The 25892-nt window shown below is 42.5% G+C and overlaps 11 protein-coding genes across 11 annotated transcripts; 6 read left to right on the forward strand and 5 right to left on the reverse strand.

Annotated features, from left to right (window-relative positions):
- Positions 1-122: 122 nt before the first annotated feature.
- On the forward strand, positions 123-1550 carry SS1G_06759 (hypothetical protein; the record flags this gene model as incomplete). Its single annotated transcript, XM_001592468.1, has 1 exon — positions 123-1550. The coding sequence occupies one exon, from the start codon at positions 123-125 to the stop codon at positions 1548-1550; it is 1428 nt and encodes a 475-aa protein (XP_001592518.1).
- Positions 1551-2306: 756 nt separating this feature from the next.
- On the reverse strand, positions 2307-2768 carry SS1G_06760 (predicted protein; the record flags this gene model as incomplete). The annotated part of the gene is made up of 2 exons (XM_001592469.1): positions 2307-2478; positions 2755-2768. The coding sequence occupies 2 exons, from the start codon at positions 2766-2768 to the stop codon at positions 2307-2309; spliced, it is 186 nt and encodes a 61-aa protein (XP_001592519.1).
- Positions 2769-3112: 344 nt separating this feature from the next.
- On the reverse strand, positions 3113-3880 carry SS1G_06761 (predicted protein; the record flags this gene model as incomplete). Its single annotated transcript, XM_001592470.1, has 3 exons — positions 3113-3299; positions 3337-3427; positions 3847-3880. 3 exons carry the CDS (start codon positions 3878-3880, stop codon positions 3113-3115), a joined length of 312 nt encoding a protein of 103 aa, XP_001592520.1.
- Positions 3881-4932: 1052 nt separating this feature from the next.
- Positions 4933-6553, forward strand: SS1G_06762 (hypothetical protein; the record flags this gene model as incomplete). Its single annotated transcript, XM_001592471.1, has 5 exons — positions 4933-5073; positions 5122-5383; positions 5440-5631; positions 5680-6074; positions 6131-6553. 5 exons carry the CDS (start codon positions 4933-4935, stop codon positions 6551-6553), a joined length of 1413 nt encoding a protein of 470 aa, XP_001592521.1.
- Positions 6554-7843: 1290 nt separating this feature from the next.
- On the reverse strand, positions 7844-8552 carry SS1G_06763 (predicted protein; the record flags this gene model as incomplete). Its single annotated transcript, XM_001592472.1, has 3 exons — positions 7844-7882; positions 7979-8076; positions 8141-8552. The coding sequence occupies 3 exons, from the start codon at positions 8550-8552 to the stop codon at positions 7844-7846; spliced, it is 549 nt and encodes a 182-aa protein (XP_001592522.1).
- A 953-nt stretch (positions 8553-9505) lies between these two features.
- Positions 9506-10051, forward strand: SS1G_06764 (hypothetical protein; the record flags this gene model as incomplete). The annotated part of the gene is made up of 1 exon (XM_001592473.1): positions 9506-10051. One exon carries the CDS (start codon positions 9506-9508, stop codon positions 10049-10051), a length of 546 nt encoding a protein of 181 aa, XP_001592523.1.
- Positions 10052-11123: 1072 nt separating this feature from the next.
- Positions 11124-13246, forward strand: SS1G_06765 (hypothetical protein; the record flags this gene model as incomplete). The annotated part of the gene is made up of 6 exons (XM_001592474.1): positions 11124-11202; positions 11392-11712; positions 11768-11938; positions 11988-12185; positions 12235-12978; positions 13029-13246. The coding sequence occupies 6 exons, from the start codon at positions 11124-11126 to the stop codon at positions 13244-13246; spliced, it is 1731 nt and encodes a 576-aa protein (XP_001592524.1).
- A 956-nt stretch (positions 13247-14202) lies between these two features.
- Positions 14203-17084, forward strand: SS1G_06766 (hypothetical protein; the record flags this gene model as incomplete). Its single annotated transcript, XM_001592475.1, has 4 exons — positions 14203-14794; positions 14979-15335; positions 15409-15686; positions 15735-17084. 4 exons carry the CDS (start codon positions 14203-14205, stop codon positions 17082-17084), a joined length of 2577 nt encoding a protein of 858 aa, XP_001592525.1.
- A 1512-nt stretch (positions 17085-18596) lies between these two features.
- Positions 18597-18877, reverse strand: SS1G_06767 (predicted protein; the record flags this gene model as incomplete). The annotated part of the gene is made up of 2 exons (XM_001592476.1): positions 18597-18677; positions 18797-18877. The coding sequence occupies 2 exons, from the start codon at positions 18875-18877 to the stop codon at positions 18597-18599; spliced, it is 162 nt and encodes a 53-aa protein (XP_001592526.1).
- A 2246-nt stretch (positions 18878-21123) lies between these two features.
- On the forward strand, positions 21124-21372 carry SS1G_06768 (predicted protein; the record flags this gene model as incomplete). The annotated part of the gene is made up of 1 exon (XM_001592477.1): positions 21124-21372. One exon carries the CDS (start codon positions 21124-21126, stop codon positions 21370-21372), a length of 249 nt encoding a protein of 82 aa, XP_001592527.1.
- Positions 21373-21919: 547 nt separating this feature from the next.
- On the reverse strand, positions 21920-25643 carry SS1G_06769 (predicted protein; the record flags this gene model as incomplete). Its single annotated transcript, XM_001592478.1, has 5 exons — positions 21920-23254; positions 23318-23833; positions 23928-24254; positions 24470-24680; positions 24742-25643. 5 exons carry the CDS (start codon positions 25641-25643, stop codon positions 21920-21922), a joined length of 3291 nt encoding a protein of 1096 aa, XP_001592528.1.
- Between the last annotated feature and the right edge of the window lie 249 nt (positions 25644-25892).

Here is a 25892-nt window from a genome sequence, read left to right on the forward strand (position 1 = left end):
CCACTTTCATAGGCCACAGTGAGCCGACTTCGGGCTGGCCGTTATCCTTAATCTTTGTCAACACAAGCTTTCCATAATTTTTAACAGTATACCTTTTTTTGATAACAATCAATTGATCTAAAATGAGACAATTCAAAGCTGCCACCGCTATTTGTGATGCTGCATTCATCAATCGCGCAGTACCAAGATGCTCCCGTCAACTTTCAACAGCTCTCCGACGTCAAGTCTCCACTGCGACCTCTCCCTTATCACTCAAGACCACAGCTCGATTCCCAACATCTGCCGTAGCGATAAGACAGCAGAAGTCCACTCGTAATGCTTCATCATCCTCGCCATCATCTACAGAACTCCGTAAAACCCCTCTCTACGATCTACATGTTGCCAATGGAGGAAAGATGGTTTCGTTTGGTGGCTTCCACATGCCAGTCCAATACTCCGGACTCTCTGTGAGCGCCTCGCATCATTTCACGAGGGAGCATGCCAGTCTTTTCGATGTGAGCCATATGGTTCAACATCGATTTGAGGGTCCAGGAGCAACCGCCTTTTTACAGAGAATTACACCAGCTAGTATTGCGAATTTGGCCTTACATCAGGGAGGGTTGAGTTGTTTGTTGCATCCTGGGACTGGAGGAATTGTGGATGATACTATTATTACGAGACTGGGCCCGGAACTGTTTTATGTAGTTACAAATGCAGGATGTAGGGAAAAGGATTTGAAATACTTAGGAGAGGAGTTGGAGGCGTTTGCAAAGGAGGGAGGTGAGAAGGTTGGCTGGGAGGTGCTTGATGGGTGGGGCTTGGTCGCGCTTCAGGGGCCGGAGAGTGAGGGGATTTTGAAAGAGGTTTTGGTTGAGAAATCAGGGGAGGGGGATCTTAAGGATTTCTTGTTTGGTCAGTCGAGGTTCATGAAAATTCGATTGGTCGATGGGACGATATCTGGGAATTTGTTGGTTAGTAGAGGTGGATATACGGGAGAGGATGGATTCGAGATATCTATACCAGAGAGCGAGACGGTGAAGGTGACTGAATCGTTATTGAAGAGTGCTGGCGAGGAAAAGCTACAATTGGCGGGGTTGGGTGCTAGAGATAGTCTGAGATTGGAAGCGGGTATGTGTTTATATGGTCACGATTTAGATGATACGACTACGCCTGTAGAAGCAGCTCTAGGATGGGTAGTAGGAAAGGAGAGGAGAACAGAAGGGGGCTTTCATGGTGCTAAAGTTATTCTTAAACAACTCACCCCGAAAAGTAAAGGTGGAAGTGGAGTAGAACGAAGAAGAATTGGCCTGATAGTCGAAGGAGCACCAGCTCGCGAGGGTGCGGATATTGTGAATGATAAGGGAGAGAAAATTGGAAATATCACAAGTGGATGTCCTAGTCCGACATTGGGCAAGAATGTCGCGATGGGCTATATTAAGGATGGATTTCACAAGGCGGGTACAGATGTAGGCGTGGTGGTGAGAGGCAAAGAGAGAAAGGCAAAGGTTACCAAGATGCCCTTTGTACCGTCGAAGTATTGGAAAGGAACTAGTGGGACTGCTCCTGCTTGATATGTGGGTTAGTTTGAGTATATGAGGGTGGTAAAGGAAAAGGAAGGGCGAGCGATGAAAAATTCAACATTTGCAACCAGGATTTTGGAATGGCATGTGATAAGGCGTTTTTAGACAGCATACTAGCATGCATAATACCATTCAACGAAAGCCGTGAAGTTATATGACAATAATTCAGATGAGGTTTACAAGTCTATATTAAAGGACTGCTAAGTTTTGGAGTTGTGGTTGATCGATGAATATATGTGTGGGCCTTCTCTTTTATTGATTATATCTTGACCAAAAGCATGGTTTCGATTTTAATTTTTGTACAAGAGCGACAGGAAGATTCAACAAAGATGTTGGGAATACTTCCTCAATAATTCGCCAATTTCGGAATATATATATATATATATATATATATACACATGTTTTTTCTAATATTCATGTTAAGCGGTCTTTTTGGGAAGTTTATCGAAGATACTTTGAGAGACTGGCACCTAGATTTTGTATTTTTATGATGACATGATTTTATTGTGAGATCTTACTAAAAAGTACTAGAGTCTAGGTATGTGTATTTCTCTGTTGGAAGTAGAGATTCAGGTGAAAGATAGATGAGCTGAGTTGGATGGGTTGGATGGGTTGAAGGTTTAGATTTGGATAGGTGTATGGCAGGGAGTATGTGGTATGTAGTATGTGGTATGTAGTATACGGTTTGTTTTGTGGTTGGTTGTATTGGAGATTATTGGATGGTTTGGATTGAAAGTCATTTGGAGGTTACGCGTGATGAGTGGTAGAGGTTGTCGGGGGTTGCGGTTGAGGGGCGTTGACAGGGGTGGGTGTGATATCACGCTTTATGACTTGGTCTCTATCTCGTTCTACCCTACTGCTTTCAAGAAGTTCTTTGGCAAATGCATCTTTTCTTCCTTTGTTCTTCTTCTTTCTGTCACTACGGAAACAAATGACGTTAATCGAAATGGATGTATGTGAAATCAAAGGAAGGAATGAGGAGACCAAGATGTGCAGATGAGTAACATCATAACTAGGTGGTTGGACGATTGTATCCCAAAAAAAAGTCGTCTGGGTCGTGGTAGCGAGGTTCGAAATCACCAGTGGGTTTGGTGCTGGCACCTTACCACATATCCCCTGAGTGTTTACAGGCGGATGGTTTTTTGAAAAGCGGGCATTGACACAAATCGCCGGCTAAAGGTGGTTGAAAGCTTACTGCGAGATGAACATTCTGTGAGACTATTGGTGCAGCTGTATGTGGTGGGCTCCCTGATGCTCGTTGTGATATAGTACATCAAAGAGCACGTCCAGGAGCTCGCGGGGTTTAAGACCATCTCGTATGTATACTTGCTTCTTATCCCGCGTGGATCATCCTTTGGACTCCATCTTTTATCACTGAAACCGAATTACCTATTTTAAGGGAACTCATATGCCATTGAAAGAAACGGTATGTACGGCGTGCTAGGCGTTCACGAGGTTCTGCTCGCATCAATGAGTTTGATATTGGCAAGGCTTTTGGCCATAATAATTGCTGCAGAGACTGCTCTGTGTAGTTTTCCAAGCTACCGGTGCAGTCACTGCGTTCGTCCGCAAGGTTGACCACGTTGCGGCGTAAATTTTGGAGTCCATAAATGAACGGGATGACCAATCGAATTTTGGAGAGTGAGGATCTCAGCTGTGTTGTCCAAGGGGGGATCTATAAACCTTACAAATTGGTCCAAGATGTTATCAACATAGTCACAGCCATCGACTGATGCAGAGCTGTCTTCTAAGTATCGCAGTCATGTTGCAGACAAACCTCAAGTCGGCATCATATTGGCCTAAGCGCTTGGCGTGAAAGGAAACATCACCTTCGATAAGCTCCGTGTCTTCGGCTCCGGCGGCCACAGCTGATACTCCAGTCGCTTCGTTGTCATTTTGAGCGAGGCACCCACGTGTCCAGGAAATATAAATCCCCTATATTCTGGGTGAGTGGCCCATTCACCCGGTCGAGAACAACCCTGTTTCCAAACATAGGGTAGAACGTGCAGAAGGAGCTCTTTACTGCGGATCATTTGATGCAGGGTCGTGCTTCCCCTGCGCATGATACTAGTGAATGAATGATAACCGTTGCGGTGAGAATACGCGGGGCAATTACTAGTCCTTCGAGAACCGATTGACCGTCATTTCATCGACATTTCTGAAAACTGTTATTATTGTTACAAGCTAAGTAAACGAGATTGAGGCTTTCTTCGCATTGGGTTGACGTCAATTGGGTGTACAGACTGCTCTAAGCGAACAATCTCATAACATCAATATTGTAACCTACCAACCTCATCATGTAACTTTCGAAATTTGATCATGGTGGTACCGATGATGTAAATAAAATAAACCATCCAACAGATCGATAAGCCTTTTACTAAGAACACTGATGGCAAATATACCCAGTAGCTCGTTACCAATTTGCGTCAAATTACGTAATTTGCAAAATCTTTTCGAAGCTACTCTAGCCTTCTCATTTTCACATCCGATCAAGGGGCTCTGATTTAAAGGGGGTCGAGCAACATTGAATTAAAAATAACTGGATTTCACCTACGAAAACGCGTAACACTGTAAGATGTATGAATTGAAATGCTCTCATTTTGTTTTGATTGATGATTCCTACAATTTTATATCTTCATGGATGGTCCATTCGATGTGCACCGCTGCTGAGGTACAGAGTACAAGAGAGGGGAGGGATGAATGCCAAGTGCAATCCCGAAGCTATGCCATGAATTGGGTTTCTTATATGGATACTTTGCTCACTCTTTCGTACCGGTTCCCCACACTCTTCCATTGATCTCCGGTCTCGGTGCAGTAGCTTGCTAAAAGTTACGGGATTGCCCCGGAAAAATGGCGCGGCGGCGGGGAGGAAGAATTACTTTCGGCAAGTGCATGAACAGCCCCAGATTAGCATTCTGCACCATCATGCCAACCATGTCTTCTTCAACTTCTTTTGCCCACCTGCTGATGTTCGCTTGCTTTCGCTTGCGACTTGACTTCGTCTAATTAGGAGTCTTGACCAATTTGGTTACAATCAGCGCGCTCTATAACCATCCTGGTGATTTTGTACATAATAGCGCCTTGTATCTTGACTGTACTACGCTACTATGTACATTTCCACCACTGTTAATTCAATCAGTTGAACTTAATTTGTAATTGCACAGAGCTCCGGATTTCACTTGATCCAAGCTTATGTAGGGTACCTGGCCTCAATGCTTGGGGGCCATTATATAATCTGCTTTTAAAAATATTAATATTTACTCTCGAGAGCCATTGGAAATAAGTATCACGGACACGTATTTATAACTTCTTGTCTACAGCTTGCAATTTCTCTGGTTTTGAATAGGATATACTTCTCTAGGAAACGGGAGCAATGAACGACGAATTCGAATACTCTCGCCATGCTGGAATGTCGGGCTATGACAGCAAAAGCCAGCAAAGTGCAGAAAATCATGATTTGAATCATGACGCGGTCTTTGGTGAGATAAGTGAGGATGGACCAAATTATCGTGCTGTAAGTACAGAAAGACTTAGGAAAGTGTATGAATGCTGACGATCACAGGTTGGACGATTGGGCACAACTGTCCTAATGCTCAAAACGAATCTCGGTCTTGGTGTCCTTTCAATACCAGCTGTTTTCGACACGTTGGGTATGATTCCTGGTCTTATCTGTATCATCACAATGGCTACGATTACGGGATGGTCACAATACATGATTGGAGTATTCAAGCGACGACATCCTGAAGTCTATGGTATTGAAGATGTTGGTGGGATGATTTTTGGAAATATTGCTAAGGAGCTCATTGGTGCTGGATTCTTCGTTTGTGAGAGATCCCCTTTCATCATAAATATATGCGTGATTCTAATTTTATTGATTTAGTCTGGATTTTCGTCTCGGCTTCAGGAATGCTTAGTGTTTCTATCGCCTTGAATGCTTTATCGACCCATGCTACTTGCACCGCTGTGTTTGTCGCTGTCGCTGCCATCATTGCCTACATTTTGGCCAGTATTCAAACACTGGGTAAAATCACATGGCTCGCATGGATCGGTGTTGCTGGTATCATTACTTCTAGTAAGCTCACCTGTCGTCATTGCGATAAATTTGACTAACACCTGCAAGTTCTTACTCTTACAATCGCTGTTGGTGTTCAAGGAAAACCTGCCGATGCCCCTGTTACTGTAGGCCCTTACAAGTCCGATTTCAAACTTTTCGGCTCTCCATCATTCACCGATGCTATATCTGCCTGTGGTTCTCTGGTTTTTGCTTATGCGGGAACACCCGGTTACTTCAATATTCATTCGGAGATGCGTGATCCAAGAGGTTACTCTCGTTCGGTGTTTTTCAGTCAAGGTCTTATCACTGCAATCTATATTGCAATCGGTATCGTCGTTTACTACTTTTGCGGATCATATGTTGCGTCACCTGCCCTCGGCTCCGCAGGTCTCGTTATGAAGAAAGTCTGTTACGGGCTCGCTCTTCCTGGTCTCTTGGTTAGCACCATCTTGCTCTCTCACGTAAGTATCTTCCAATCTCCCAACTCATCATCTCCTCTAATACTTACACGTCACAGCTTCCCGCCAAATTCCTCTTCCTCCGTCTCCTCCGTGGATCCAAGCATCTCACCAGCAACTCCAAAACCCATTGGATCGTGTGGCTCAGTTGTACCGCTACAGTCATTATCTGCGCCTACGTAATTGCCAGCGCCATCCCCATCTTCGGCGGTCTTATCTCCCTCATCGGTGCTCTCTTCGGTACCTTTTTCAACTTCCAACCTTTTGGTGTCATGTGGCTATACGACAATTGGAGTTTAGGAAAAATTCATAGATCGTCTAGGTGGATTTTCATGGCTTCTTGGAGTATTTTCGTCATTGTTATTGGAATGTTCTTGATGATTGCTGGTACATACGGTTCCATCGTTGCAATTATCGCCTCATATCACACAGCAGGGGGATCGAAACCTTTTACTTGCGCAGATAATTCGAATTCGGTTTGAGAGGAGATGGGAAGGAAGGAAAATCTTGATAGCTCGGGTGCAAGTCTCGGCCATATTGAGCTTTCCCAACAGCTGCTAGAGTCCCTGAATCAAATATCCCACGTGATGGTTTTCGAGATGAGGGATGGGAATCCGCGCCGAGTAATACTACCGCCCGATGCCCTCAGATCCATGATTATCCATCTATCTCAGCTTCACCTATTTGGAGCTAGCTAGCTCGGGAAAAAGACACATGGCGACCAATATTAACTCCGCACTACACCGCTACTGGTACAACGTCAACTCAACCATACGGGCGGAGAATTTACGGTCCTTACACGCACCACGCACCGCAAGCTAAAACCCACACCGATGTGCACATTGCACAACTCAAAATTCTCCAGACGTCAAATTCGCCAGAACCATATTCCCAATTCATTGGCACACCTAGCATGGCTGGCAAATTTGACGCGAGAGCATCTCATACACGGAAAAATTAAAATGCTCTACTGTATTCACGACGTGTCCGACCTCTTGCACTGTATAAAAGCGAAAATCAATTACTCATTCAAAAGTTCGTGTTAGATTAATTTTACTAGGAAAAAGTTCTTGAGTATGTTTTTGTAGATATAGATATTAATGTGTAGATTATTGATGGGAAAAAAAGTTCAAGGAAGGTTGGGGGAGTGGGGTTATTTGATGTGTGTAGATTGGTGGATTGATGGGTGGATTATGAATTGATGGATGATAGATGATAGATGAATGGGGGAATTCAATGAATATGATAGAGAATTTGATTTTGGTTTTCGTGGAGATTCTTTTGGGGTGGTTTGTGTGTTGAATTTTGGATGAATAATGGTGAATACTGAGGTGTTTTGATTTGTGGGTTGGGTGTTGTTCGAGAAATGTTGAAAGGATGGCTGTGGTGGTATTGGGGGTTGCTGTAGGATGGTGGAGCGGGATGTGCAATTCGAGGACAGAGCGTGGTTGATTGGATTATGAAAAGAGGGAAAAAAGGGTTGGAGAGGATTGAGGTAGAGATGATGCAAGAAGTGGCAATAAACAAGATGGAAATGTCCCCTTGAATTTTGCGATTGTGGATGATTTTTTACTCCATGTGAAAGTGAGTGATGTCTAATATTTCATAACAATGAATGAATATGAGAATGTTTTTATTAAGTGTCTTGCGATAACAGATAGGAAGTCCTAATAGATTATACATTATAGTACGAGAGAGCCGTTCTATTTTAGACGCCTATTTATCCCGACACCTAAACTCCCGAGGTCATGAATATAGATATTCATACCCGTTCACTTTCTTACTCTGCGACAGCGGAATCCTATTTGTGCCTATGAATATAAATGGATATGATAAGCTATCTGTCCCGAGATTGAAAGACAAGATGCGAGTGTAAATTGGAGTTTGTGTCTATATTTACAACGTACCATATCAATAGTATTAGCACAGCACATAGCCGTTTTCCCCATGTCTGTACATGTGCTTCGGAAATCATCGCGGTTGACAGGGGGTGAAAATGGTGAGACTAAGATACTTTTAGTATTATTCTATTGGGTGGGACATAGAAGATAGGGTGATGAATGACATACGGGTAACGCATCCATCTCTATAGATTCTTCCGCCCTTTTCGCAGCATCGAGGTTTGCGGCGCTTGGAGCAGAGTCTACCGGGCGAGAGGGGTGTATTGTCGGTATCATCTACGAATTCGTCTTCGATTTCTTCTGCAATGTCTTCTGCCGTATCTTCCATAATATCTCCTATAACTTCCGCTCCATATTTTATGGCTTCACTTGCGGTGGTAGACCTGTCTAAGCCTGAGCTTTCCATCTGATTGTTTATATTTGAAGGACCATCGTCTGGACTATTGGCAGATTGGTTTTGAACAGCAGTATCATTGGAGGATTGATTGCCAATTGTATTATTGGCGAGTCTACTGTTGATAGATGCACCCGGGACTAGGCTGGCAGCAATTGCGAGAACGGCGACGAATGACAACTTCATGTTGACGTTTTCGCAAGCAAAGTGAAAGAATTACCGATTAAATGAGAAGACGGTGATGGTAGAGAACGGCGAAGGTGTTGAGTGATGGATGTTGAAAAGAAACAAACCTTTGTACAAAAAGGGAGTGGTTTCTTGGAAAGCAAGTGATTCGCAAGTTGGCAAATAGATTGCATATGGAGAACCGTCTTCCATACACAAGTACTTGCCATAATGGAACCAATAAAGTACAGGTTTGAGAAAATTTACATCTAGGTTGGATGTACTAACAAAAAAACCGGTGATATCTTGAGTCAACAGTATGATAGGCAGTTTATCACTCGATACTACCTAGTAATAGTTCCCCAATCGCTCAAGGTGTGGAAACTCTACATCGACTAAAATATCGACTACAGAGAATAGCGTACAAGCAAGCATACCAAAATTATTCATCAATGATTGCTTCTTAGTGCTGCAGAAATACCATACTCATGGTGTTTTCGCGCGTTTGTTTGATATTTTCATCGTGGCCCTCCTTAATTCACCGGTTTTTTGACGGATCTGACTGCTCGAAGACGGATATAACAGCGATGTTTTTGGTCCGGGGGTTTCACACATTTTGAAGATTTCCTAAGTTCGAAGGAATAGCTCCGTGCTAAAATGGTCTTTGGTGCAAAGTAGTTTGAATAATAAGAATGTTAGAACTATCACGTGCCTAACCCCGCTTCGAGGATCTATCTTGGAAGTTGACATGCCGGCCGCCAACCGGATCAAAAGCCAAGGTCATGATGTAATTGAAAAAATGTAGCCCAATTTGACACTATTGTATAGATCGAAAGGTTAGTAAGGACTAATGGTAGTTAGTCCAATGTTTACAGATAGGTGAACTCTCACACCGTAAATACTTCTCCTTCACCATTCAATTGCAAAGTAATAAACAATTCTACCGTTTTTGTCATTCAAGCTCAATACTCAACATGCCTTCTATTCGATGTCTTCATTCTGCCAGACGTGGAATGGCTTCCATGCGAACCATTCAATACCGTCAGTCGACCTCTCTGCGAGCTTTCTCTTCTACTCCACTTCGCGCAGCAACTCAGGGATATGGAGATGGAAAGGGCGATCCTGCGGGGGAGAATCCACAAGACCAAGGAGCCTCAAATACCACAAAGCATGAAGGAGAGCATCCTGGTCCAGAGCCTGTTTCTGAAGGACAAGGAACTGGTGCTGGCCCAACGAAAGGTGGTTCGGGTGGTTCAAAATCCCCTGAAGATGCGTCGGCTCAGTCTGGAGGATCAAGATCAAAGGAAGCAAAGGAGACTGGATCCAGCCCAACAGGTGGTTCCATCAAGGGAAATGGAGGTAAGAATACAAACCCGAAGGATAAAAGAGTCAACGGGGCTTCACCCAAGATTCATTCGGAGGACCAGCCGGGACCAAAGAGTTCGAGCAAACAAGCTGAGGTTGAGCAGCATAATAGGGAGTTTAAGGAGGGTCATGATAGAGCCTCACAAAAGGCTTGAGAATGAGATTGATTAGAAGCTTTGACGTGGTGAGTTTTGTTGTCGAATCAAGATTCTTAATTTGAAGCTAATTGATTGTTCGTCAATAGGTTTTTGAGGGGCAGATAGGAAATGCGTGAGGTTGATGCTATGATATTTTGGGTTTATGACGACGATGTTTCATATCGATAATTTGTATGAACATTGCTTTGAGTTCAATTTCAATTTCACTCTCAGTTCATCAGTTTCTCAAACCGTTATGAATTTGGATGCTAATTAGCTTTTACTGGGATCTTTTTTATCCTTACAAGTGCGTTGAGAAGCTTCTGCAAACTTTGATCATTTGAAGCTATCCCTGATATTCATTCACCATAGTTCAACCGACTTATAGTCAATTGTCCTTGTTCTTTTCAGATTCAGAAATAGAAATATTCAACGTGAAGTTTTCAGTTCATTTAGACTTCATACTTAACTTCACTTCACACTTCAAATACATGCCATAGCAGCTCTCATCCATAGCTACCCCACATTTTCAAGATGGCAAAGTGTATATTCTGGTCCGTGCACCATCTAGAATCCTTTTCAAGCCACATCTGAGCACATCATCCACAATTATCCTGGTATGACATCAACATCGACAAAACATTTGAGGAGTGAGAAGAAAAGAGGCGTAAAAATGAATTTCTCAATGATGATGCTAAACAATCCCATCCCATCATTCCAACTTTTCCATCAAGGAAAATCTAGATTTTTCTATTCGTTTCTATGTTAATCAACCAATTACCTTGAAACCAAATATCTAGCTGCTTTGTTTACTTCTTACACATAAATCGATTGGTTATTAAAGAAAAGCTACGTCACAGCTCTTGCTTGCGGAAGCTTTACTCCAGCCACATCTTGCTTCTGGTTAACATCATAATCACAACATACCATCCATCATACATAACCCCTCCCACTTCAGATCATCTCTCTTTTTACAAATCCTTCAAAATCATACCCACGAATTCATTTGGGTCCTTTCAATTTTGCAACGATAATACTCACCACCGCAAAAGTTTCAGAATAATTGGAATACTAAAGCTCGTCCTAGAAGATGAAGTTCTTTTCACAGCTGTTAGTGCTGGGTTTGGCAGCTGAAGTCACGATAGCTAGTAGCTGGTTCAGTAACGCTGGTACGTTCATTCTTCTCATAGTTTCTGATTTAAATCATGATCAATTCGGTACATTCAAGCTTCTTTGAGCTTGGAAATGCTTAAACCATTCATTCCTTCCAAATTGGTGTTGAATTATGGCTTGCACACGTCGTTTTATCTCTTGTCTTACATTTGATTATTGCCCTTGCTAACGTACTCTCCCTCTAGTCTACAACAAATGGCACGAGACTGAACTTGAGAGGTGGCTTTCAGATAACAACATTCCATATCCAACTCCTGCCGATCGTAAGGATTTGGAAAATTTAGTAAAGGAGAACTGGCAAACGAAGGTTGCATCACCATATCATGAATGGGATACCAAGCAACTCACCTCTTACTTGAAACAAAAGGGTGTTGAGACCAAGGATACTGCCGAAAGCAATAAGGATGGCTTGATTGCTCAAGTCAAGACTTATTGGTACGAGGCGGAAGACAAGGCGGAAGATGCTTGGTCAAATGTTAGAGACTGGGTGTTTGATAGTTGGACTGGTAAGCTTGCTTAAAGCAGGGGATTGTATTTAGCAATTCGCTAACAACCTCACAGATTCTCAACTTCTGGCATTTGCTGATTACCATCACATCCCCGTTCCACACCCAAGGAGAAGAGACAGTATTCTCCAAAAGATTCGTTCCAGCTATGATTCTATTGCAAAGAAGGCCGGCGAGACTGCTGCCTATCCTGGTAATTGGCTTTATGAAACTTGGTCGGAGTCCGGTATGTTACTTAAATAGGCTTTTGTGTACACACACTGACAACTTCCCAGATCTCAAGGAATGGCTTGATACCCATGGCATCCCAGCACCTCAACCATCTACCCGTGATAAGTTAATCGCTACTGTACGACGTAATGCTCGTGTTGCTAGCCTTAGAAGTGCCGATCTCCAAGCATCTGCCTCCGCTTCAGCTTCAGCTGCCACTGAGTCATTGAGTGAGCAACTTCTTAACGCGTGGTCTGATTCCCGTAAGTTTGATCTTCATCTTCTTCCAAATGACAAGCTAACAAGGTGTAGAAATTAAGGAATGGGCCGACAAGAATGGTATCAAGGTTCCCCAAGGAAGCAAAAGAAAGGAATTGTTGGCTATCGCACGTAAACATAAGGCCCAACTTCTTGGGGATACTGCTAGCGCTTCCGCTAAGAAATTTGCAAGCAAGGCAAGCTCCTCTGGAGCATCCGCTTTTGGTGCTGCTACTAGCTCTGCTGGAAACCAATATGCAAAAGCTACTGATGATGCTCAACTCAAGTCAGAAGATGCTTTTAACGCTGCTATCCAATCATGGAGCGATTCCCGCCTCAAGGCTTACCTTGATGCCAGGGGTGTCCCCGTTCCACAATCAGGAAAGAAGGATGATATCCTCGCCGCAGTTCGTTTAAACAAACACAAGGCTGCTACTGGGTGGTCTGCTTGGACTTTTGATACCTGGACTTTGGATAACCTAAGAGCTTACCTCGCCTCGACTGGTGATGCTGCTGCCAAGAAGGCATCGGAGAAATCTGGAGCTACCCGTGATGAACTTGTCCGCGCTGCACAAGACTCCTATGCTTCCGCTTCTAAGGCTAGTGGTGACACATATGCGAGCGTCACATCTTATCTTGCCAAACAAACTGACGCAGCTAAGGATGCTACATTCGAGACTTGGTCTGATTCAGATTTGAAGGCTTATCTTGACAGCTATGGTGTCCCCGTTCCACAAGGAAGCACCAAGAATGAACTCGTTGCTTACGTTCGCAACCAAGCCAACTACTTCAAATATGGTGAGAAACTATTATCCCCTCCCACTAGATTGACCACTAACAATATTCAGGCACCACCACACCACAAGGTACTCTTTGGGCTAAACTCTCCAATGGGGCACAATGGGTTATGGATCAACTCTCGATTGGTGCTGCATCTGGTCGCAAGCAAGCTGCTTATCAAGGCGAGAAGGCTGCTGATGCTGTGAAAGAGGGAGCTACTTATGCCACTAACCGTGCCGGTGAAGCCGCACAAAAGGCTGGCGATTATGTCAAGGAGGAGTTGTAAGCCGATTAATGCGCTATCATGACTTCACTTGCAGCCAAAAGGCTGCAAATTGTACTATTACATCATTATTAGGCGCATAATATTTCGAACCGAAGCGAATTAAAGGATCTTTTAGTTGGTGGGCGTGAAATTTTCCTATAGGTTAGGTAGGTAGATGGTAAAATGAGCAATGAAGGCAATGAAAAAATTAATTTTCCGTTTTTGTACTTGTAGAGTGAATCTGGATTTTGTTGATACTGTAACAATTATTTCGTACTTAATTGTGAATGACTAAAGTATCTATCTTCAAATGTTTCGACAGCTGGAATCATTGGTTAGAAATTTTTAAGGCTTTTAAAATTTATCGACCCCCTTGATTATTCCCCAGTGCTAGAAAAGGAGCCCATTTGCTCGCTAAAAGCACGTCCCGAACATCTAAGAACCTGCTTTTCCATTCCCAAATTCCATCCACATTCACCAATCAATATCGAATATTTACCATCGAAAATCCTTGTGAATTCACCACTTTAAAACCACATTTATAGGGTATATTTGCAGGGCCACCTGGCGAGAGAGTGGCCAAAAAGCCTGAAAATTGGGTATGATGTAAGAACATTGACGGGACCGAGGTTTGGATGATCATGTAGGTGTTGTTTGACAATTACTTTGTGCAGCTTGAGTATTTGGATTTTTTGGATATTTGGATAGTTTGAGAAATATTATCTGGTGTATGCCAATTCTTCTCACTCTGTCTTCTTCCCAGAGAAAGGGTTTTCATAAATTTTCTTTAAAAAGATATCAGTGGGTCTTTATGTGTCTTTGATTTGATCCAGATTGATTTGATGGTTAATTATTTATATCCTTTGGAGTGTTGGGTTCGTGCACAAATCGCATTTCTGGGGTACAACAGTACGATACGGTTGTGCGGTATATTTTTGGATTCCTAGGGATTTTGGTGACGAAAGGATCGAACGAATATGAGTGGTTTTACAATTGATAGGTCGAAGACGATCCATGTGCCTTTTCGCAGTGTTGCGGGCCCGGTGAATGTGGCAGACAGAGCTGGTGGAAAAAAGGTCAGAACAGTTAGGAAATCGAGATTTAGGGAGGAGGGATTGGATGATGAATTCATTGAGAGAGTGGATGTTGGTAGTTTGGGAGAGGAGTTTGCTGTTATTGGCAATAGCTTGAGGACGAGGGGTATGCGGGGTGGAACACCGACGATTATACAGGCTTCACCATTTTCAGGGGAAAAGAGAGGAAACGAAGAACCGCACGATGCGCTGAGGGTAGCAGATATTGGAAAGATTGGCATACCGATAATTGCGACTCCGAATACACGTACGGCCTTTTCTACAATACCAAGAGTTGCGTTGCTCGCGTTCTTGATTGGAGTGGTTGTGCCTGCGTTTGGATATACAGGAAGGCAGCAAAATAATATACATGTCATGAAAGGAAATGGTGCCGATGCGGGAGTGATAGGGGCTTCAGAATTGATGGATAACGGGGGCATGATTGATGGGAGAGCGAATAGTCCTACTTCGGTTTGTACTAGATGGAGTCATATGAGTGTGTTTTGGTCTGCTTGCTTGATATGGTGATATATGGCTAATTGAAGGATTTTAGCTGCGAATGTCAACGGAACATTATACATATATGGAGGGGAAGCGACCACGCGGAGTGGGCAAACTACTGATACTTGGAGTAAGAGTTTACTTACATAGTACTCGGAGACAGCATTAACCACCTACAGACAACAACTTCCTAAAATTGGATCTCACAAAGACCTGGCAAATCGCATCACCAGTTTTATCGGGCTTACCACAACCATCCGGTCCTCCGGCAGTTGCTATGGGCTCTCTCTGGCATACATATGACTCCTTATTTTTATATGGAGGGGAATTTTCAGATAGTCCACCGACTTCTCCTTCAGCAGTAGCAACATGGAAATATGACATTGCATCGTCGACCTGGACTGAATTCTCAAATCCGCGAACTGCGGCAGGCAATGGTTCAGATGTTGCGCCGGCGGATGTTCAACGGGCTGCGGAGGGTGCGGGATTGAGTGTTCCAGAATTGGGCAGGAGTTGGTATTTTGGTGGACATTTGGGTTAGTGCCATGTGCTTTTCACTACCCGCATGAATGGGCGATTTGATGATTATAACTAATGCTTAATATTTAGATATGTACACAACACCTGGATGGTCAAATCAAATTGCTAGAATATATCTGAAGAGCCTTCTAGAGTTCACTCATCCTGGATATACGAATACTGGAGTAGCTTCATTGGGAACGACGAGAGGAGCAGACTCTGGTGGTGTATACAGAAATATTACAGAAGGTGGCTTACAAGATGATGCTGGCTTTACAGAAAGAGCCGATGGGGTTTTGGTATACGTCCCTGGGTGGGGAGTTGATGGACTTTTACTTGGATTAGCCGGTGGTACTAATGCGACGTTTGTAAGCAATGAAGCCTCAATTGTAAGTTGAAGTATTAACATTTATCAGACAGAGATGAATATCATTGATGTGTATGACATTGCGAGTAGTACTTGGTACAAGCAGAGCACCTCCGGAGCAACTCCTCCCATTCGCGTCAACCCTTGCGCTGTAGTTGCCGCAGCACCAGACGGTAGTAGCTTTAACGTTTATTTATACGGAGGACAAAATCTCATTCCCTATGGCAGCCAAACTCAATATTCAGATATGTGGATTCTGACAATCCCATCTTTCACTTGGATCCAAGTTGATATGTCCGACCAATCTCAACCGCCAGCCCGAGCGGGCCACACTTGTAATCTCTGGGATGGGCAAATTGTAGTCGTTGGTGGCTATGTGGGAACAGATATATCGTGTGATAGTCCTGGCATATACGTCTTCAATGCATCATCTCTTCAATGGACCAATTCATTCACAGCACTTTCGTCCTCGTCTTCATCCTCTTCTTCAGCAGACCAAGACTCCGATATCGTCCAAGCCTCTACCGGTTATACCGTCCCTGACGTCGTACAATCGGTGATTGGTGGTTCTTCCCTTGGAGGTGCAACAGCTAGTACGCCCGCTGTCGGGTCAGCTACTATTGGTCCCCTAGCAACCGGCAAGCCACCTACTTTCACTGTAACACAATCTCCTTCCACGGTAACATCAACAGCTGCCCCTACCTCATCCACAGCACCTTCAACCGGTCCAGCCAAAAAAGGAACAAATAAAGCAGCAATTATCGCAGGCGTCATTGCCGCCGCATTAGCCTTCTTAGCTGGATATCTTGCATTTTGTACTTGGTTATACCGGAGACAGTTGAAGCTGTATAAAGATCATGTGGCGATGTCTCAAAGGGCAGCTTTTGTCCCCGCGAATAGAATGTTTAGGGCCTCGGATGGATCGAATGGGGATGGACATTATGGGGAGAAAGTGGTAGGAACTGGCAATTCTATGATGTTAGGTCCGTTTGGGACTGATATTAGTGGAACAGGTGGAGTACAGACTCCTAGTGTGAGGTCTGAAGGAGGAGGGCTTTTAGGTTCTGGAAATGAAGGTAGTGGAAGTGGGAGTGGAAGTGGGAGTGGGAGCGGGAGCGGATATGATGATAGGAGGGGCGGAAGTGGAACATATGTTTATGGAGGTGGTACAATGCCAGGAGGAGCTTCATATCAAAGAATTAGTGAAGAAGATGAGGGAATAATGATGGGGAGCGGAAGTGAGAGTGCCAAGGCCGGATGGAGGGGTCATGCAAAAAGTGCAGGGAGTGAAGGGAGTATTACTAGTAGTTTGGAGGATCTTTTGGGGGATAGAGAACCCAGTTTCTTTAACGTGGTGATGAATCCGAGGAGGACATTGAGAGTTGTTAATAGTGATTAGAAGTTAGCTTGAGGGATTTGTTATGGGGCTTAGCTAAATGGCCCGGGGTAGCGTAGAGGAAGGTCAACCCTTGTTTTTTATGGATTTGAGGAAATATGGGATGGAAATATATCGTTCTTTCTGGTTTGGCGCATGGTGTAAAGGAATGGAAGGATGGAAGAAAGAAAGAAAGAAAGGCAGGAAGGATTGTTATATTTGGCATTAGGGGAAAATTGGGGAATAAACAGTACACGGATTGGATACCCATGTGTGATTTTATTTTATTATTTTACTTTATTTTGAGAGAAAGTTTTCTATTGGATTTTTTTTTGTGAATATATTGATTGGTCTTTTTTTTTTTGAGCTGTTAGATGTCAGTCACTATTCAATAAATTAGATAATTACTAGGGAGGTAATTCTTCTTTTTTGATATTTGATATTTGGGTTAGAGTGCGGTGCGGTAAGTTGTGTTATGTTGTGTTATAATACGAGTCAAGAGGTCATGTAGAGTGCAGCGGATTGTTGGATTGTTGGGATTGTTGGATGGTTGGATGGATGGGAATATGTGATCTTATATTGGAATCTACAGATTCACAGTAGATGATGGTTTATTAGTTGTATGGGGATTATATAAATGGGAAAAATAGGAGGATTAGGGCAGGACTAAGTAAGTGTAGTTTGGAATAGGTTGGGTTTATTCCTTTTTTGGAAGTGGGGGGGGGCGAGGGGGAGATTTTGTAAGATTATGTCAAGTCGTTACTATTGGGTTTTATTTGTGATTTTCAGAATTGTTGGTGATGTATAAGGCTTTGACACTGGAGGTGTATTGAAAGAAGTGGGAGTAAGAGCTCAAGAAGAAGCGGGGAGGGATGAATCGGAGGCAAGTGAATAAACGGCCTTTTGATCAATGAATATTTGGTTGAATGAATCAATTTTCGTGCTGGAACATTTTATTATTTCTGAGTCTTGTTTCTATCAATGGATAGATTTGTAAAATGTAGTGAATAATGGATGTCTCCGAAGTAGTACTCAAGTGTTGACCTTATATTTGGTAAACAATTGGTTAAGCGAGGATGGCGAGGTGTGTATTGGACCACAGGTGAGGATATACTTCCAAGCGAATCAAGGGCAAAACCCTCAAAAACCACAGTCACAAAAGGTGAATAAAGTTCACCGAAAAAAATTAAAAAAGGTGGTTGTAGCTACATCATCCCCTGATCAAGAGACTCTGAATAATGAAGTGAGGTGTTCAGACTAATGGACTTTGATCGAAGAGTGAGAGGCATATCCAGCCCAAATCATTAGAAACGCTTTTCTGAAGGCTTTCCGACTACCTGGGACTATGTATGTGAGCAAGTCTCACTACACTGACGACGAGCGTATACTACCGAATGATTTTGGAATGGAGATCGCAGTCACTACATCAAATCAAAGTTTCAAGTAAGAGAATATTTGACGCAGATGAAAGTTATCTTATGTTATGATTTGCAATATAGGATATTGTGGGATGTAGTTGCTTTGGCTCTACCCATATTACCACTTCTTATCCATGATCAAGCCTGCTTTCTTGGACCCTGTCTCGCACGTAGTACTCTCGGTTTTGATGTTGAAGATCTATAATGAGATACTGTGAGTTTTGATTTGTGGAAGCTAAGGGGAATGAATGATGGAGTAAGATTGAAGGACATGGACTTACATTACAACGAATAGCTTTAATTTTCTCCTCTTCTTACTCTGCTTTTTGAATCCGCCTCAAACTTCGTCTGCAGCCGTATGTAATAACAGAAGTATGATGTTCTGAGCATACCGCGCATCTTGTCCTTCAGAGTCTCCTTGATTGATTAAATTAACGTCTACACTGAGTCTATGACTATCTAAGACGGCTAGGAGCTTTGTAGGCTTCTAACAATAATACATGGGGGGTAGCTGGCCTTATTCGACCGTAGCTAATACAGGTTGGGGAGATTGAAAGCCTCAATCTTCTAATGTTTGAATGGGGGAAGTGAAAACTAATACTAGGGAACCAAGCCCGCAATTGATTGGTTTGAAGGTTTCAATTTGATTATCGAATGAAAGCTTGAATAGCCTTTCCTTCAAAAAGGATGAGATCTAGGCAATTAGACAGGTTGGGAGATTTAGATTTTTGCAGATATCTAATAATTTGTTCATAGATACATGATCAAAGACGCCTTTAATATCCAAGAAGAGAGTTGAGGTTTTCTTGGATTTTGAATTTCTTTCGATTTCGGTAATAAGTAAGATTGCTGTATCGATGACTGATTTCTTTTGTCTTTTACTCATTTGAGAATAATAAAGTAATTGTTGGTACGAGAAGGATACGGAAGACGTAGCACCCACGGATTACGTAGGTCCTGTATGTCTAATTGTATTCTGTCTAAAGAGCTAGCTACATATTGAAAGTAGTAAGTCTTATATAGACTTACTAAAAGAGCTAGTCTCTTTCGCGTTCGCTTAGTTCTTTATTACAGTAGTAATTGAATTGAAGTCATTCACTTCGTTCACACAGTAATTATATAATCTTTACTAAATAATTAAGTTTTTGAATCAGAATTCTTTCATTTATTTTTTTAAGGCAATTTAGTAGGGCGATAACTTTATAAGCTTTTGAGGCTGAGTAGTCTGGTTTTGAAGGTTTTTTGAGTATCGCTTCAGTGGTTTGTTTTCAACAAGAAGGATGATAACCAAGGTTGATAAGATGATTGAAGAGGGTGAAGAATGCTTTTGATATTGCTTTGTATACTTGAATAATAATATCTTGAGTAATCTTATTGGGGCCAGGGGTCTTTCCTTTGATTTTTGCAGAGTATGTGTTTAGGAGTTCGCTTTCTGTAAGATCAGGTTATTTCTATTTTTTAGATTGTTTATAGTTTTCCCAATTGGGCGGTGGGGTGAATGGAGGAGGAGGAAATAGGGTCGATCTAAATGCAAAGCATTTTCCCTCGAAACAATTTTCTAGTTTAGAGGGATTAGATCGAATATTCGGGATTCGTTCGATTTGTATATCTTTTATATATGATATTGTTTTGAATATGGATTGGGTATTTTCTTTTTTAAGGAACTCATTCCAATAGTTTTTCTTTGTTGTTTTAATAATTTGGAAGTAATGATTCCTGGCTGATTAGTAGATTTTCTTGAATATCCATTGCAGCTGTGACGCCTCACACCTCCGGGTCACGTGGCATGCCCCGTTTGTATTTAATCATAGGAAAACTCTCTACTCTTGTTTTCCTTCTTCTTTTCTCCTTAGCTTAGTATTTTCTAATACAAGATACTTTACCCAGTATTCTTGAGTGTGACAGCAGCTAGGCCATTCATTTGTGTATATATAGAGTAGCTATCCCCATCTACAGGTGCTCTTCACCTGTAGATTCTAAGTTAAATACAATTGCTGGTCTATAAACACCCTTTTGGTCACAAAAAAGAATATTTAAATCTTTTATATTTATAAATAATCTTATAAATCATTTCATTATATAAATCTTAGTTTATATTTTATATATTTTTTTATATAAAGTACACAAAGAAAAAAATAATTTAAAATAATTTAATTATAAAACTATCTCGATGCTCCCGTGGTACATGGGGCAAGTACTCATTTCTGTCTATTCCTGCCTATCATTCTTTGGGTAGCCCTAACTCATTCTTATAGTGCTATATGCTTGGAGTAGCCGATGACTAAATGGAACAAGCATCGTCGAAGCTGGCAGATGTAGGGTCTATCCGTCAACCCTTATCCTTTGGTTCTACAATAGATCCTGCCACCCATAAGGACGACGAGATGTTCCAACGCGTTCACGCAAAAATAGGACTTCCTTTTGCGAATTCCGATGCGAAAACAATTCGGTTTCATTATCCTGATGATAATAAGTTTGTTCAGCGTACCATTCTTATACCCTGTAGCTACCTCCGTCTGGGCGCTTCTGAACGGACATCGAAAGTCGAATTTCCATCTCCTTCTGGTCCTCTACCACAACCACGATTTTATGTCCACGGAAACATATATTATCCTAATGTAGTCGAATTAATTCGGAGCATTATTATGGTTTATCTGGAGGAAAGAGAATATACCAACCTACAGAACTGGCAGGTGAAATTATTAGGGTGGGCTTTCGGATATTTCTATGGGGAGCTGTTATTGAGAGATGATGTGTTGGATACTTGCGAGGATGAAAGGGTGGAATGTTTTAACAAGGAAATTAAGAAATGTTCCGAAATACCGAGAATTAGGGAGAAATGGGGCATACCCAAGGCGCCAACTTCCAATGACTTCATTAAGGACTTTCAGTAATCAAGGACCGTCACGATTTCAAATGCACAATATCTATTCGGCCGTGACACGAAACAGATTCCGGTCAGCTTTTAAATTCTCGAAACTCGTGATAAAAAGTATGCAATGCACATTGCCATCATGCAGACAGCCTAGAATATGGCTTGATTTTGTATACTTTTCAAGGAGTCAAGTCAACTGCGTTAGTCGTGTAACTTATACCTCTAGACCTAGATATCGAAGTTCATATAGATAGTGTCCAAGTTCTAAAATTAGTCAATAACAACGTAGAGTGGTTTCAGGTGGTGTTCATCCAGCATTAAACCGAATTAACTCTCAAGCGGATGCACTGCACTGCAGAGAAATGGAATCACTAGGCACGTTTGACAAGTTAAAGCGCGAGACATAATATTGTTGCTTTTTAGGGAAAAGTACTAATAAACAAATTTCAAACTTGCAATACAAATAGCGATTGACCAATATCCGACAAGCCAATTTTCACAATTTCGTCCCAATTGGTTACTTTTGGCTAGGTAATGAGAAATACTGAAAAGGAAAAAAAAAACCTTCAAGTCCTCTGCAATACAAACTGTGATTGACATGCGTCTGTTAGTCCATTTTCGACAATTTCGATCCAACTAGTTGACTTCTCCTTATCGTCACCCCTGTTATTGATTCTGGCTGTCCAAATTGACTGAAACGACTCTCCCGCTTTTAGAATAAGATTGTTCAAACTAGTGGATGATTCTTTTGGAAGACCTGCTGCTCGGAGAACATATTCGTAGTATATTGATTCGTTCCCCAGTCTTGCTGGTATGGGCAATTGCGCGCTTGTAATTTTGCTGGGAGTGACGAAGGTATGTCCATTTTCATTTTTATCGGCATCAGTATCGGGAACCAATATAATTTTTTCGGTATTGTCAGCGCCATTTCGAAAGAGACAGACATCGTCATCTCCAGAGTAAAGAGTGATAGCTGCATTTGTTATAGTAACTTCGCCGGAGGATTCATTTTTACCAGTGATGGTGATTGTAGTCACTTGGCCTGCAGTAACATCGGAAGCAGAGATAGAGTACTTGAGGCTAGACTCAGGGGAAGGAGCGAAGCTGTCGATGAGTTCATGTCCGACATCTTCGATGAAATTAGCGATCGGGTCTGGTGGTGGTTGTGCTTTGACAAAGAGATTGATGAAGAGTTGGACAACCATGAGTATTACTCCAACCACAGCCAGAACTGCCCCGAGAATGGGCAAAGCAACACTAAAAGTACCCGTCACTGCCCACAGGCCAATTTCAGCTCCAACGTCGACAACATCAAGCAAAACAGTCAAGCCTTGGACGATGATATTGAGCACTCCTATCCACTTTCCAGGCTCAGATAGAGATCCCCAGTCAGTTGCCAAGGCAAAGGACATGGCAACAACCAAACCCACCCCAAGAATCGCGTTGAGTACTCGTAGCATATTTCCAGAAATATTAAATTTCTTGGCCACATCCTCGTAACCCGGTGGGACGTCGTGAACAACGTCTTCAATAGCTTCATTCCAGCTTCCTTCACCATCAATTTCTGTGGGAACCCCCTCCCCATGAATACCCTCCGCGATCGCAGTACGGTAATCATCCTCGCCTGAAATTTCTTTAGCTAAATCCCCCATTTCACTGCTTCTCTCAGTGATCTCCTCTGAAAGACCATCATTTAGGGCCTCCATGTTGAGCTGGTCTGTCGGAGTAGAGGCTGGCTTTGACTTGAATTCTTTGAAGGCATTAAACGCCTTATCGATACCGCTAACTACCATTCGGACTACCTCGATAATAACAACTGCTCGTTTAGCGTCCGGTAGCATGTCCCAATTTTCCACCAAGCCCCAAAGACTCACAGCAGCAATAGCCAAACTGACGCCAACCTTCATTATGTATATATTAGCTCAGTCCTTGAGTGCGCAACAGTAAATGGAATATAAACTTACCATGCATATGCTTGAAATACCTTTCAACTTGCTGACGCCAGGAAGCGACGATGAAAACTTCTCAGCAGCATTATCAAAGGCTTGGCCAACCCATTTCCATAGTGCAGTCCCACCAAATGCAGCTTGTAGCCCCTTTCCAATATAGGAGAACCATCCACTTAACTCCTGCATGAATAGAGTGCTTTTCTCTAGTAGCGCAGCTGCTCTTGTCTCTGCGTCAGCTTCCTGATTCAAGTTATTCTGTTCTTCGAAATCATTGATATCTTCCAGAATTCCCTGTTTCACATCGTCGGAAATGGAAGGATCATCATTTAATACTGCCATGATAAGATCTTTCATGGAATCATAGAGCCATTGGTATTTTTCGTCCTCATTACCGCCTGGTTCGATGTCTGCAATCGATGCACCTTCTTGCAACACGTAAGTCATGAAAATTTTAAAAAGTTCCTGAGACCAGTCTGCAGATGAACTCAAAGCATCTAAAATATTGCACTGCTTGTTGATTAAGTTGTTACCCTGAAGCGATTGTTTAGTTTACTTGCCTGTGCTATAAAGTATACAAAGTGAAATAATAGATTAGACATCATAAATAAGGTGAGAGGATACTCACATCGTCCCCTATTGGAAAATGGACCCATTTAGTTAGCATATACGGATTACTTGTAATCTTATCGTAAAGCTGCGAAGCCCAATTATCAGGGTCGCTGTCAAGGTATGGCTGCAAAATGTCTCCGTATCGCCCTTTCATTGCCTCTCGGGAACTAAAGCGGTTGATATCGTTGTATTCTTCACTTTGTGACAAACAGCTCTTTCCATTGCCTTGCCACCAGTACCAAAGCTTTTTCATGTCCTTTTCCGTAAAAGAACTCATGTACTTCTGTGTACGACCAACATAGCGACAAATAAAAGCTGGGCCATACTTTTCTTTGAAAAATGTCTTTAGATTAGTTGGCAGATTGTCTGCTAAAGCCAAAGGGAGAGCGCTTGGTACGTCTGGTTTCGGTATTTTTAGGATTTCTTCCCGTTGTTTATCATCCATATGGTAATACATCATATTTCGTATCAATAGTTGGGAGTCATTGTGCAACTAGTTTGGAATTAGTCTGTAGTTACCTCTTGCTAATTGAGAGGAGGAATATCGGTCTTGCTTACCGATTGTTCTTGGTAACCGATAAAGTCATAGAGTTGCTTGAGTGTTGGCTCGCTGAGGGCCAAAAGTTTCTCGGTCACCATGGCCGGTTGAAGTTTTCCATCAGATGGGTGAGCTTCCCTAGACTTCAAGGCTGATTCATACGCACGAGAAATCTTTAAGCGAGAAGCAGCGACCGCATCCGGCCCTAAAAGAGTTCCTTGAACTAAATGACTGTTTTATGTGTCAACCAATTTTGTTCATTATTTTATTTTCTATTAATGAGAAAACTTACCGGTCTCCTCTGTATCCTCGTTTTGAAGGATCGTATTCGTAGAAGTAGCCAGAAAAAGTCCCCTCAAAATCATCCATCGTAAAATTCATCTCGGTAAAGAGCGATGGTAAAGTAATGTCAATATCCAGGTCAGATTTGAAGCCAACCTCAAATTTTTTCTTCATGTCGAGTCCAGCATCGGAGATGAAAGGGACGAGAGGTGCTCGCTTAAATTTTATCGAGTACATCGTCTTTCCGTCTTTAATTGTCGCAATGACATCATAGAAACTGCCAAGCTGTTGGCCATACTTTTGGTTAATCTGATCTCGCAGCTGCTCCACCGAAGTGATTTTTAACGAAGCGACTTCCCTTGGGGGATCGGTCCAGTAACCATCTTCAAAGATCCCTCCATCCATGGGTTCTTCCGGCTCAGTTCGCTCAGTATCGGGAGGCCAAGCACTCCGATCCAATGTAACCTGCCATTTTCCAAGCGTCACCCAGTTATTATCATTTGAATCATCTCCAATCATACTTTTATTACTGCCTGCCAATTTGTCAAGGCTGCATGCCTTAGCCTCAAATGGATGGACCTTATCCCGCGGAGTAGCTTCCTGAGCCTGAGATTCAGATGATATGTAGATAACTCCTTTTCCTGATATGGCTGGAGAGTCAATTTCAAACACTCCATGTTCGAAAAGGTTGGTTTGTTTCAACTCCCTGGTCCATCGAAATTGCCTCTTTCGTGAATCGTATGTGCTTCGGAGTTGCACTTCTCCCTGCACAGTAAGATAGCCATCAACTACGCTCAAATCTGGAAGCTGATATCCCGCTGGTAGTCGATCAACATGATGAGCTTTGAGGCGGAATCCTCTAGCGAGACGATCAATGGGAAGTCCTTTGGAAACTGATAAAGCTTTGGACATTTTGACATGTTCAGTATAATTCAAAGGATAAATCGAGTTCCAGAAAGAAGATTCTTGCCCATCTGGAGATTTGTATTGGCCAAACAGTTCCCAGTTCAATCGTTGGTAAATGGCCTGAGCATCAAACCTTCCGAACATAGACTGCAACTCCCGAAAATGAGATAATAGACCTAACCTTTGGTCTCCGGGAATATTGCGAACCATATCTGCGATCTCTTTCAAAGCGTGAGATTGAGAGTTCATGTCAAC

The sequence above is a fragment of the Sclerotinia sclerotiorum genome, genomic scaffold, assembly GCF_000146945.2.
Source record: "Sclerotinia sclerotiorum 1980 UF-70 scaffold_8 genomic scaffold, whole genome shotgun sequence".
Lineage (NCBI taxonomy): Eukaryota > Fungi > Ascomycota > Leotiomycetes > Helotiales > Sclerotiniaceae > Sclerotinia > Sclerotinia sclerotiorum.